Here is a 13,971-nt window from a genome sequence, read left to right as displayed (position 1 = left end):
GATGTTCTATCGGGAACTCACCAAGGCCAACTGGCCTGGGTCTGAAAAAGCCTGGGATAAAACCGGTCTTGCTGAACATAGCAGACAATGAGGACTACTGAGACCTCAAGAACAATGGCAATGGGTTTCTGATCCTACTGCATGTACTGGCTTTGTGGGAACCTAGGCAGTTTGGATGCTCACCTTACTAGACCTGGATGGAGGTGGGTGGTCCTTGGACTTCCCACAGGGCAGGGAACCCTGATTGCTCTTTGGGCTGACGAGGGAGGGGGACTTGATTGGGGGAGGGGGAGGGAAATGGGAGGTGGTGGCAGGGAAGAGACAGAAATCTTTAATAAATAAATAAATTTAAAAAAACTAATTCATCAATAGCTTAGACGAAGATATTCTAGAACATTCTTTGCAGGACAGAAATGAGTACATGTCCCAAAGCGAATGACTAGGTGAGCTGATTGGTTACTGTCTATATAACAGATAAGTACACAAATACAGCGTCTAAAACTAAATGAGGATAGTTTATCATGTTTTTTTTTTCAAAATGCACATACATATGTATAGATTTTAAAATATCAGAAGGAGGGACTAGAGAGATGTCTCAGCAGTCAGGAGTAATGGCTGCTCTTCCAGGACCTGGGTTCTGTTCCCAGCACCCACATGGCGTCTCACAGCCACCTGTGACTCAAGTTCCAGGGGATCCGATGCATTCTTCTGGCTCTGCAGGCTCCAGTCACTCTCGTGGTGCTTATGTATACATGCAGACAAACATGCATATGCATAAAATAGAAACAGGTTTTAAACAACAAAGACATTATTAACATTTTAAAGAAGAAATGCTAATAGTGGGAGCATGGATTATAACGGTGTTATATTTTCTTTTCTGTCACTCATTTTTCTTATCTGTCTATGTGTGTGCACATGTGTGCATGAGAATGCGTGTGCCATGAGGCACACGTGTGCCATGTTGCTATTGTGTAGCTCAGAGGAGAATTCTTCAGGAGCTGCTCTTCTTCTTCCTACTGCTGTTCTGATGACATCCAACTTTGTATATGGGTTCCGGGATTGAGCTCAGCCATCACCGAAGCACCTTTACCCACTAAGCTAGCTTCTTGGTCCTTGCTATGTAGCCAAGGCTGATCTTGAACTCCTGATCCTCCTGCCTCTGCCTCCCAACTGATGAGAGCACAGGTGCGGACTACTGTGACTGATGACTTCCTCTTACTTTTTTTTTTTTTTAATAAAAATTGCATTATAAAGACTTTGCAAATGAAAACTTTTTATTGCCCAAATTTTCTATGGCAGTAGGGTGTCCTGGCAGGGGGAGAACCAAGTACAATTTTCCTGATTTCAGGTGACAGCAAATGGCAGCCTCATTTGGGGGTTGAGGTTGGACGCTGCACATTTGTAGTTTGGTCGTTGTTGCTGTTGTTCAATCTGCTGCACCAGATGTCTCTTCCAAATCTGATATGACCAGACACACTTCTGTGAACTGATCATTTTATCTTAGGCAAGAGTGAATCCTGCTTACAATTCTGTGTGACATTTGTGTCCTTAAACTGAGTTTCGTCTGGAGAACACGGCTTCTTCCTGTTGGGCACAGGAAGGACTTCCCTTTGTACCTTTTTGGCTGATGAACAGGAAAGTACTCCGGCCCTCATTGTTAGTTTAGCTTTTGTTCTTAATTCACCACATAACAAGGATTCATCCCAGTATTTCTTCTAGTGATGTACAGTATTGTGCTTTGAAAAACCGATCCCATGCAACCTGGCTAAAATTAACAAGCGCTAGCCAACCTCATTTGTGAAACTGGTTTAGGACCTTGTGCGGGTTTTGAATGCATTCTGACTATGACAGCTCGGCCGATTGAAGGTCTTATCTGGAGCTGTCACTACCACAGCAGAGCCCTCGGTGATGGTGATGGAGCGCAGCTGGCCCCATGTATGGCTTTGTGTTTAGACTGGCTCAGGGCAGCTGTGGCAGTGATCCTGGCTCCTTGGATCCGGCATTCTCTGGACTTGAGGTTGTTATGTATTCATTTGTCAGTACTGATTTTGCAGAGCAGGCGCTTGGCAGTGCACCACCAATGTCTCATGTATCTGATGCAAAACTAGAGAGGTTCGATCAATGAACTTTCTGCTGCATCTTATGGCACAAGGTTCCCTTGCTCTCTCTGGATACCTTAGCATAGTGGGACTGAGCAGCTATGGGGCTCTGAGCTTCTTCTCCTCTTAGGTCCTCACATCCAATGGACCTAACATGACCTCCCCGTCCCAACAGCTGCCATACTTTCTTTCCTTAAGAACTCAGGGTGACTGCTTGGGAAACTCAGAGTCTAGTGTATTGTGTTTTCTCTGTTGTTGCTATGGTTTCCTTTAGGGTAGGATTGCTAGATACAAAACAAGATGCCCAGACTAGTTTACATTGCAGATATCACAACATGTTATCCCTAGGTCCTTCTGTATGCCTCTGTTAAGACTAAATCATTTTCTGCCTGCTCTTCTAGAGGACCTGGGTTTGATTCCTAGCATCCACATGATGGCTCACAGCCGTCTGTAACTATAGTCTCACTGAATCAAATGTCCTTGTCTGACCTTCTTGGGTACCAGGCATGTATGTATAATATAACAGATATACATGTAGGCAAAACACCACAATAAATACAATTTTAAAAATTAAAAAAAAACACTTAAAAGATTAAATTAATTTCTTTGTAGCTCATGTAATATCTGGGACATAATTACACTTAAGAAATTGTTTGTATGAAACTCAGTTGCATTCGCTAAATCTGTTCATTCCACCAGACTAGGGGTAAGCAAACATGGACTTTGCCACACTGCAGCCCAGGCTTGTCCAGGCTTGATTTAATGTACTGACTTTGTACTTGGGAACATCTGTGCAACCGTCTCCTTATCTACATACTGTAGTTTCTTTTCATTTCTTTTTTTCTTTGGTGCTTGGCTCTGACACAAATTGGGAAAGTGGAAATTCTTATCTGTCTCAGGAGCAATGCGTCCCCTGACACAGCCCCAGACTCTGGCAGGGACACAGTAGTACGCAGCTGGCAGTGGTGGCAGTAGTGACTGTCTTGTGAGCTGAACTCAGGAAAGGATAAAAATAAAGATGAAACCATTTCAGAAATGCTGGCAGCTGCTTTTACAACTTCCCTCTGTTCTCTCATCCCCCTTGGTCTCTCTGTGTGTGTGTGTGTGTGTCTCTCTCTCTTTCTCACACACACAGATACACACATACACAGACACACACACAAGGCCAGGGGTCTCTTCTGAGATTTTCAGAGGGCTCCTTGACAAACACACAGCCATGTGAACCAGAGGAAAGATGCATGAACAGTACGGAAAAGGGGGTTAGATTTGAATGCAGGAACAGGAGACAGGACAGTGTATTTGGATGGCATGGGTTCTTCTCTGTTCTAGCCAAGACAGAGAAATACCGTGGGGTCAGGCTGACCATGGGGAGAATACTAGGGTGTACCAGAGTCTGCTACTAACTGTGGCCCAAGTAAGGATCACTCTGACAAGGACCGTTTCGATAGTTAACTGTGAGTGTTATCATTTGCCTTGTTTAAGGAGACAAAGCTTCCGAACGTTTATTTTTATCCTGTACGTCAGAGAGGCGTGTTTATGGATGCCCAAGTAGGCTGGCTTCACCCTTTCTGGATGGATTTCTGCCCCCTTTCTTTCTGGAAATTCCCCCGCTTTTCTTTGCACCTTGGGTTGCCTGAGCACCATAAAACCAAGCAAGATAAACCCAGCTGCTTACCCATCTGTTCGGCTCTCACTTGCGGAGCTCCAGGGTTTGTAATTTGTAGATGAACTTCATTAACAGATAGGTGAGGTCCCAGGTCTTTCCTCCCTCTCATCCTCTGCACACCTTGGTGCTGAGCTGTACAGCTCGCCCTCAGGTGAGGCCCATTCCTAGGCACCCCACTTTCCCCAGCATCGTGTCCTCTAGTCTTGTCCACTCCTCCTAGGAAAGCAAACTCTCTGCCTAGCCCTTGAGGTTCCGCAAGCATCACTATTAGCTTTTGCCCTTTGCAGCAGTCTTTACAGTAATGCTTTAAAGTAGCCTGTCCTGACCGGAGCCGGATTTGTGTTTCCACCCCCAACTCCAACTCACCCTCATCCCTTGCTGGGAATTGAACTTAAGGCCTTCCACACGTAGGCAAGGCAAGGCAAAGGCTACTATCGGGCTGTATCCCCAAGCCCAGATTTATTTGTTTTGTAGGTTTGTGTTTATGCATAGTTTGTCTACATATGTGTACTGTGTGTGCATATGGGCTGCTGCCCACAAAAGCCAGAAGAGTTCCGGGATCTGGAATTGCAGACAATTGTGAGCTTCCATGTGGGTGCTGGGACCTGAACCTGGGTCCTTTGGAAGAGCAACAAGTGCGCTTAACCACTGAGCCATGTTTCCGGCTTCTCCACCTCTTTTCATTTACCCCTCTTGACCGATGTGCTGTACTGCCTGTGTTGAACTGACATGCAGAAGGGGTGCATTCCTGTACTGTCTGTGTTTGTTCTGCTTTCCGCTTTGAGATAGGGTTTCACTCTGTAGCCCAGGCCAGCCTCAAACTTGTGAAAATCTTTCTGTCTCACCCACCCCCTCAGTTGGCTTACAGATGTGGGCCACCACACACAGATGCAGCCCTTCCTGTTTTTGTTTTTGTTTTTTTTTAAAAAAAATAAGATTAATTTCTTTTTATTTTTTCTGTGGTGCGTGTGTGCCTGTATATGTGTGTGTGTGTGTGCGCGCGCGCGCGCGCGCACCTGCCGAAGTTTCAGTAGGACAAAGAGGCCACCAGGTGACCTACTTTTCACTCTCTGCTTTGTTTCCGCGGGACCGGGGGTGGGGGGGTGGGGGGCGGGGTGGGGGGGTGGGGGTTGGGGTGTGGGGGGTGGGTGGGTGGGTGGTGGGGGTGGTGGGGGGACACGGGGGACTGGGTCTCTCCCTGAGCCTGAAGCTCACCATTTCACCCGGCTAGCTCCTGGGATCAGACTGTCAGTGCTGCGGTGAGCGGCACGTGCAGCCACGCCCGTGTTTTCTCCCGTGTGGGACGTGGGGATTAGAAGTCCGTCCTCACGCTTGCACAACAAGCCCTCCTAGTCACGAACTATCTCAGCAGACTCCCTTCCTCTATTCTTGGAAAAGGAGGGTGAACCTGGAGTTGCATTGCCGAGGTCAGCTGACCCCTACCCAGAAGCAGCCATTCCAGCCCCCACCCACACTGGGCTATGGGCAGTTAACCTAGTTAACCCTCACAGGGAGTTTCTCTTGCAGCCTGGGACTTGAACACGTTCCTCTGACCTTCAGGATACAGCAAGCCATTTGGTAGATTCAACTTCTTCACTAAACAAGCAGAGGATACACATGGTAGGGAAAGAAACAGTTCAGGCTGCTTGCTAGGGTCACCGCTAGTGGCTGGCTGGGTTGCAGCTGGGGTTCTCTCTTTATCTGCTTTCCCCAAGGTCTTTCTGTGCCTGGTCAAAGGATCACACCCACCTTCTCTCTCCGTGTCTAAAGCAAAGTCAATGGAAGCTAGCCTCAAAGTTCTCTAGTATTATGTTGAACCAACGTTTCTCCAGGAAGTGTGTTGTTCTAGGGGTCATAGGAAGTGCAAAAGAACAAACACACCTACTGGTTTTTGGAGACCAGAGTACTAACTCCACTTTGTGAAGCCCCAGCTAACCCAGTTGGTTATATACCGAAGAGCCGCATTTCCACTTTTGGTTGCTGAGTTTCCCTCCTCCTTCTTGGTTCCTAATGATTTCCGTTATTAGGTGTTTCCTATGCTGACCTCCTTAAGTGATGCTTATGTGCTTAGTCATGGAGTTCAGTGGAAAGTACTGGTTTCTTCCAGTACAGCTTTCCTCGGACAGTCTGTGGAGAAGAAAAATTACTGCCCAGCCTTTTTCTAGAAAGTTTTGGACAAGCAAAAGTGATCCTTCTCAAAGTCAAGTGACTTTTTAAATACCCAGGGGTCTTTGAAGTTCTCTGGAAGACGGAGTAATTATCATTCTCAGGCTTCCATTCTCAGAAGTACTGAGTCAGTTTTAAGTAGCTCAACTTCCTGGTAGTTTTAAGGTGTTGTATGCATACTTTCTGATAGACAGGACTGGAGAAACTAAAGCCAGTCTGGGCTGACTCAAGGCTAGCCTGGGTAGCTTAGTGGGACAAGATAATAATAATAATTAAGACTTTTTTTTTCTTAAAGGCTGGAGATCTGTATAGCTTAGTGGTAGAATGTTTACCCAGTATCCTTTGCTGAATTTAATTCCGAATACCTCACGGGGAGAAAAATGAATAAATCCCAAAGCTCTTAAATACCTGCTGCCTTCTTCGTGGTAGTAAACCTGACCAAGTTCCTGCCTGGGGAGGGGAATGGTGGAGGATGTGGAAACAAAGGAGAAGTCTCAACAAGCAGTCTTCGACTGGACCTTGGGGGGGTGTCGCATAGTTGGTTTTTGAATGTTTCTTCTGTTCCATCAATCTGGTCTCGGCTCACTGACTTAGCAAGGTATTGGATAGAAAGGATGGTTGAAGATTCTTTCATGTTTTGTGTGTCTTAGAGGATGTCTTATTTATGCCTGAGCAACCAAAGGTCACTGATTCTCATCACGTGGACAGTAGTAATCTCTGTAGGTTCCTCTGTGCACTGCAAGAAGTTTCTCTGACTAAGCTGATAATGTTATTTTCTGGGCACGGACATAATTATTTAGAGGGCCAGTTGGACTAGCATATCATGACCATGAGCTAAAAACCAACAGTAGCTTTGGCAATAGGACCCGTGACCTGCCAGCATGGGCTTTTGACAGATTTTCCTGTGCCAGATATGAATTCCTGCCTGTGGGGCAGGCCTCACCGCCAATCAGAAGTGGTTGGTTACTCCCACAACAGACTTTCCACTATTTCCGGTCAATAGCATAGCATTCAGGGGCCACAGCTGAGGAAGACCTCTCACTGAGGGTAATTCTTCCTCCTGAGTCTTCTCTGCAGCTTCTGGCACCATCAGAGCTAGCTACCAGGGAGCAAGCTTCCAGCTCAGTTCCATCTTGATTTCTTCATCCTGTGACCAAAGCATCCATTATCATTACGTCCTGGTGGGCAACCAAGGGCAGTGGCAATTGTTTGTGTTGCCCTGGGAGCCTCAAAGGCCTCCTTGACCGACAACTCATAGGGAGGTAGCCCACCCCTGGCACTGGGGTTTCATTTAGTAACCTATGGCTTCTGGGAGCAGCTTCATCTACGCACTCGGGGTACTTCCTTTCCTAGTGTTTTGTTCTTATAAAGACACCAGTAATATTGGGTCCCCACTTATATAATAACCTCATCTAACCTCAGTCACCTCTCTCAAAACCCTCTCTTCAAAGATGCTCATAAGCTGAGGTACAGGGGGTTAGGAGTTAGAAATATGAATTTGGATGTGAGGGATATTAGCCCATGCTACCTTGGTAAAAGTAGGAAGTCAAGGAAGGATTGTGGGGACAAAAAGATTGTCAACAATAGTCCCTAGCCTCAGTTTGAGTTTGAGCCAGAGACAGCCATCTCTACTTTATAGATTTGTGAGGGATTGACTCTAAGACGCATGCAAAAGCTACTGATGGAGTTGCTGAGCAGACGTGGTTCTGTGTCAAATGGAAGGACCAAAGCTGAGGCTGACCTGTCTGTCTGATTCTTCGTCTTAGGCCAGCTGGGAGTGTATTGTGCTTTTCAGTGACTTCTAAAACTCGGTGCTAGCCGGGCAGTGGTGGCGCATGCCTTTAATCCCAGCACTTGGGAGGCAGAGGCAGGTGGATCTCTGTGAGTTCGAGACCAGCCTGGTCTACAAGAGCTAGTTCCAGGACAGGCTCCAAAGCCACAGAGAAACCCTGACTCGAAAAACCAAAAACAAAAAAAGAAATGAAAAACTAAAACTCGGTGCTATCCGATCTTCAAAATACCAAAGCTCCACAATGCTCCCATCCATGAGCCCTGTCTGCAATATCTTTTTGTTAGGGCAAATATTTACTGAAGACCTATGGCTTAACAGGGCCGTGGGTCCTAGTAGTGTGAGATATGGCCCTGTCCCAAGAGATTGCAAGTGGATGCCGAAGAATTAATTAAAATAACCAGGCAAGGAGGCCAGACCATGACAGGCACCTAGAATCTGCTTTTGCTACCATGTGTGGACTTCTGATTTGGGCCCATGAGATAACTAAAAGCATGAGGACAGCCTGGCTGCTCTGCCCTCTTGTGCTGGCTTTTCTTCAGATCAGACTCCTGCTGAGTCTGCACCAGATAGATGTGGTCATACCTGAGGAGTGTCTGTCTGTCCTACCTAGCTCAACTCCCTCAAGGCTCATCTACTCAAAGATGAGAACCATTCTATATGTTGGTGTGGTTATATCTCAGAGTGGATCATGTGGTAGGTACTAGTTGATACTACAATAATTTATCAACATGTTGAAGTACCTGGCAGGGCCAGACCTGGGACAAAGATGGGCAGAACCACGCTAATTCTCCCTCTGTTTCGGGAGAATTAGTCCTCCTAAACAGTTCACCAGGCATGATGGTGCATGCCTGTAATCACCCAGGAGGTTGAGACAAGAGGACCAGCCTAGACTTCAAAGTGAAACCCTGACTTAAAACAAGTTAAACCCTACACTTCTAAAGATGAACTCAGAGTCATCGGACTCATTTGCATGTTCTCTATCCATCACTAACGCTTTCTCTGCCTTTCACGGTTACTCTTCTCTTTAATCCATGCATTGGGACAGGTTGCTACCACGAGCTTCTTGTGGTTTCTAGAACCCGGGATTCTGCCCCCAAACCCCAGTTACAGGACAGGGAATGAACGCCCCTCTTTCTGCCCCATGTTCAGAAGCAGTAGACTTATCTTTCTGTAAACGTGTTTTGTTTTGTTTTTCTTCCCAGAATATGGTGTTGAGAAATGGTACCGAGGTCTTTGACTCCTGGGAGAAACCCCCTCTGCCTGTGTACACTCAGTTCTACTTCTTCAATGTCACCAATCCAGAGGAGATCCTCCGAGGAGAAATCCCCATACTAGAAGAAGTGGGGCCGTACACCTACAGGTCAGTTCTTCCTCCGCTGTTAAATTGTGCGGGGTCCTAGAGGCTATGCCAGCTGGGCCTTGCTAGGTCACCGGCTGGTGGGGCCGCAGCTTTGGTTCTGTTCTGTCTATGGCATTGCTGGTGTCTGGGGAGATTCTTCCACAGAGCTCTGTGGGCAGGGCTGGATCCCAAATGTTCTACCCAGGAACACTTCCTGTCCTATCCTCCAGGGCTGCTCTCCATAGCGGGCCTTTTAGGGTTCCTTCCAATTTCCTTCCATACATACTTAGTTTTAAGTCGGTTTCTAGAATTTACTGTTGATCTGAGATTTTTTTTTTTCTGTTTCTCATTCATTCATTTTTTTTTCCTCTTTCTAACGAGACAAGATTTCTTGTAGCTCAGGATGGCTTTGAATTCTGTATGTCTCAAAGGATGACCTCAAACTTCTTGCTCCTCCTGCCTCCTAAACTGGGATCATAGCCTTTATTTCATGCTGAATATGAACCCAGGACTCCTTACATGCATTCTGCTGACTAAACCGTGTTCCCAGCCTTTCTTAGAGACAGAATTTTACCATCTTGAAACTCATTCGGTAGCCTAGGCTGGCCTTGAACTTGAACTGGTGGCAATCCTCCTGCTTCAGTCTACCAAGTAGTAGGATTTCAGACTTAATTCCATTACCCCCAGTTCATCCATTTCCTTCTAAGCAGCACTCACTGTGTGTAAGAACTAATGGGTGGCAGCTGGGTTTGTGACAGTGGCTGCCAGTTTCAAAGGCTAAGACGATTGAAGAATGGTATCGATTTTTTTTATTACATTTATTTTATGTGCACATGCTCAGTTCATGGCTTATGTGTAGAGGTCAGAGGTCAATTTGTAGGCGTCAGTCCTCTCCTTCCGTTGTGTGGGTCCCAAGGATCAAATGAAGCCCTAAGTCTTAACAGCAAGCACCTTTACCTGCCGAGCCATTTCCCCAGCCCTTGATCATATGCTTTCAAAGTTGAGCGGATGGAAGGGGAGGACTTGGGTCTTACGGTCAGGGTACTTTCTTGTTGCAGTGGTCACCAAAGCTCCTCCTTCCTTTTCAGTAAAGTTTTCCTTGGCCAAGCTTAAAAGAGAGAGAGAGAAAGAGAGAGAGAGAGAGAGAGAGAGAGAGAGAGAGAGAGAGAGAGAGAGAGAGAGAGGAACATTAATAGAGGAAGCAGACAATTGGTTCTTTTTCCAGGACTGCAAGCTGATTGACATATTCACAGGTCTGCTGTAATCAGTTGCCCCGTGAATGAATGGTTGTTGGTTGAGTCATCTGTTATGAGTCAGTATTATTCCAGGTGCTGGGAATTTAAAGACCAAAACCTCAGACCTGCCTCAGGCAGCATGCTGTGCCTCAATTCAGATGAGGGCGTGTGTCAGATCGCAATTCTGCAACTTTCTGTCTGGGTTTTTCTCTGTAAAATGGTGATCAAAATATTTCTAATTAACTGAGGTTTAATCGTATCATCTTATCAACTCCTCCTGCGCCCCACTTCTTCTCAAATGAAGAAGTTCTCTTTAATTATTACTGTTACACACACACACACACTTATAAATACAGCCAGCTGAGTTCACCTCTCAGGGGCTCTTCCCTGAAAGACACCGACTTCCTTCTCTCCCAGAAGCCCGTTAATCACCCATAGGTCCTCACCTACGTTGGGACCCTGTGACTTTTCCCCATCTACGCTGGTGTGTCAACCGGTGGTGTCATTTCGTAGGTCTTGGCGAGATTTCAGGAGTGCAGCTCCCCTGTCATATTGAGAAGACACAAGCTTGGAGCAGATACCCTGGTCCTCTGGCTCTCAGACTTTCCACCCCCTCCTCTCCTACGGTTTCTGAGCCTTTGGTCGTAGGGGTGGTGCTGTCGGTATCAGTTGCCCTGTGCTTTTTTGATCAATTGTGATTTTCTGTAATGGTCTCTGCTGAAAAAGGGAGCCTCTTTGAGGGGCGAGAGCTACACTTACCTGTGGATAGAGAGGTAAGTGTTTGGGATGCAGTTAGGTATTGTGCTGGTTTAATTAAGTGGCAGTCGTAGGTTCTCCTCTAGGGTCATTGCCTTGCCAGCTGCAGGCCGTGGGCTGGGTTTTCCAGACGAAGGTAGTGGGCCAGGTTGGCCAGCCGCAGGTAGTGTGTTAGGTTGACCAGCCGCAGGTTGTAGGCTAGAACTTCCTGTTGAACTTCCTCTTACGTCCGAATGGCTTAAGAGGGCTGTTGGTTACCCCAGGATGTAAGTGCCACCTTTCACAATCTCTTGCCATTCTTTTGGTCTGTAGGCATCATAGTTGCCACGTAGGACTACTCGTTGCCTTCCTCCCATGGCTGCTTGTTTATCTCAACCCGATAATCTGTGAACCTGTCCTCAGGGAGAAGGCTTCCAGGTTGGTTCCGGCCTGATTTCTCCACTTCTGTTTGAAGTGTGTGGTGTCTTCAGCAATAGGGACTTAATCTCAATCTCTGGGAGGCAGAACCCGAAGGCCATGGCAGTAACCTAGGTTATTTATGTTCCCTTGGACATCCTGACCAACAACTTGAAGTTTTCTGTGTCTAGCGATGGGTTTTCATTAGTCAGTGAGTTCAGGGGGAAGCACTGTCATCCCAGGTGACATAACTTCATCTCATACATACATGCATATACACACACATTATACACACACACATACACATTTATATACACATGAACATACACACGCTTGCATGTGTGATTGTAAGATGTAAAATAATATTTCCTTTTTCCAAACATCCTTAGGTTTATATTCTGTCCCCTCCCCTTTGTCTCCCTCTGCATTGCCCCCCTCCTTCCCTCCACAGGCAACTCTTCCCCAAGCTCCCCATTTCTCCCTTCGTAGTGCACAGTTCACCCTCTGTATCCACGGGTTCCAGATTTGTATCCATATCCACTTATCCACATAGCTAACTAACTGCACATTGGAAATGCTTGGGGGAAAGCTAGGTTCCTGCTGGCAGGTGCTGTGTGGTTGGGCACACAGTAGCTGCTTCTGCATTCAACACATACAGATTTCTCTTGTCGTTGCCTAAACAGACGAGCACAGGACCGCTGTCCACACAGCATTCGCATTGTATTAGGTAATTCCAATCTAGAAAGCACTGGAAGTACATGGGAGGAAGTTGGGGTTATAGTTCAGTGTTAGAGTGCTTGCCACGTGTATGAAAAAACCATGGGGTTTGATCCCCAGTATGGCAGCCAGCAAACAAAAAAGCAGGGAAATGTATGTGTCTTATAAGCCAACCCTGTACCTTTTTATTTAAAGGATTTGAACATCAGTACAAGGTCGGCCTAGACAACTCAGTGAGATTCTGTCTCAAGATAAAAAGCCAAAGATATTGAGGAGATAACTCAGCAGGGCAGTGCTTTGCCTGCCGTGCGCAAGTCCTGATGCTCACCACTGCCAGCAAGGAGCTGCTGTGAGGCAGTGTGGAAAGGGTTAACTGTAGATGCCTATACTGCACTGTCAGGCACAGGAGGTGAAGGACCCCTGAGAGCACCTGGGAGACAGAGGCAGGAGGGTCAAGAGATGGAGGCCAAGCTGGGCTATGTAGCAAGACCGTTTCAAAGAAACAGAAAATACAAAAATCAAAACAAACAGCAACAAAAAACTCATGAAAACATAACAGCATCCTGAGAGCAGATGCGGTAGAGCTGGACTTGCTGATGCCTCCTACTGGTCACCTTCCCCTTGTAGGGTCTGAGGAAATGCTGAAGGAAGACCCCAGACTCAAATGGTATTCATGAACAAAGAGCGTTTGTTATACCAGCAAGCACGTGGGGTCCTTCACCTGTACAAAGTGGCGACAACCCCGAGAGGTTTAAGCACAACTGAGGGGAGTTTCGGGGACAGCTACACGATTGGTTAAACAAGCAGCAGCTACATTAGTATATTTCTGATTGAGTCTTGTTGTTTTTGGACACATCTGCACAAGCTTGGCTGTGACTTGGAAGGGGACTTCTGGGTTTGTCCTTGAGACGCCGTGAGGCTGACACAGGCCCTCTGGGTCTGTTTTCTCCCTGGACCAGGAATCTCAGGGCCTTCTAGATAAGTGGCCTTTTGTTGCAAAAGACACCTGTTTGCCCTTCTCAGAAAACTGGGGCCTAAGAGCTGTTGGGAAAGTGGGAGAGTTTAACCCCTTCACACACACACACACACACACACACACACACACACACACACGCACACACATGCACGCACACACGCAGGCACGCACATACCGTGTTTATCCTATTGCCAGAGCAAATTTCCCTAGGGCATATCAGCTGTTTCCTTCACTTCCCTGCTTGGGGTCTTAGTGACTCTCCCCGTGTGACCTTGATGTCTGTAGAGGTTTGCTGTCACCTGTGTCTAAGCCTTTTATTTTTATTTTTGTTTTGGGTATTCATATTCTTTCATCTTTAAAACAAACATTGTAGAGAAACAAGGTTTCTTTTGACTCAAACCTTGGGCAGTCTCTGAGAGGATTGCTTGGCCCCATTGCTTCTGGGCCTATGGTGACTGCTGCAAAACAGGAAGGGGCTGGGTCTCTTTCTCTTCAAAGGCAGGCCAGCTAGGATGACCTGCCTGCCTCCCGCTTGCCTGCTTGCATTCCAGCCTAAAGTCTCCACCTTCTCCTGGTAGTGCCACGGTGGAGAAACCAGCCTTAATAGGCCTCTGGGGACACATAACCAAACCATAGCCTTGCTATTAGCTTGGAATTTTATACTCTGAGCCAGGTGTTTCAACACATGCCAGCAATCCCAGAACTAGGGAGACTGAGGCAGGAGACTTGCCACAAGTCCAGTCTGGATTACAGAGTGAGACCATCTCAAAAAAAAAAAAAAAAAAAGAAAGAAAGAAAAGGAAAGAAAAGAAAAGAAAAGAAAAAGAAA

The 13,971-nt window shown here is 46.6% G+C and overlaps 1 protein-coding gene across 1 annotated transcript in view; it reads left to right on the top strand.

Annotated features, from left to right (window-relative positions):
- Positions 1–13,971, top strand: part of Scarb2 (scavenger receptor class B member 2) — a 56,453-nt gene that overhangs the window by 13,243 nt on the left and 29,239 nt on the right. Inside the window, exon 2 of the mRNA XM_050149900.1 lies at positions 8,926–9,083. Within this exon, the coding sequence (XP_050005857.1) occupies positions 8,926–9,083 (158 nt within the window). The remainder of the gene's footprint in view (positions 1–8,925; positions 9,084–13,971) is intronic.

Source organism: Alexandromys fortis, unplaced genomic scaffold, assembly GCF_014885135.2.
Source record: "Alexandromys fortis isolate MF-2015 unplaced genomic scaffold, M_Fortis_MF-2015_v1.1 scaffold_0, whole genome shotgun sequence".
NCBI lineage: Eukaryota > Metazoa > Chordata > Mammalia > Rodentia > Cricetidae > Alexandromys > Alexandromys fortis.
Note: the sequence above shows the minus strand (reverse complement) of the source record. Positions and strands in the feature narration are given on the sequence as shown.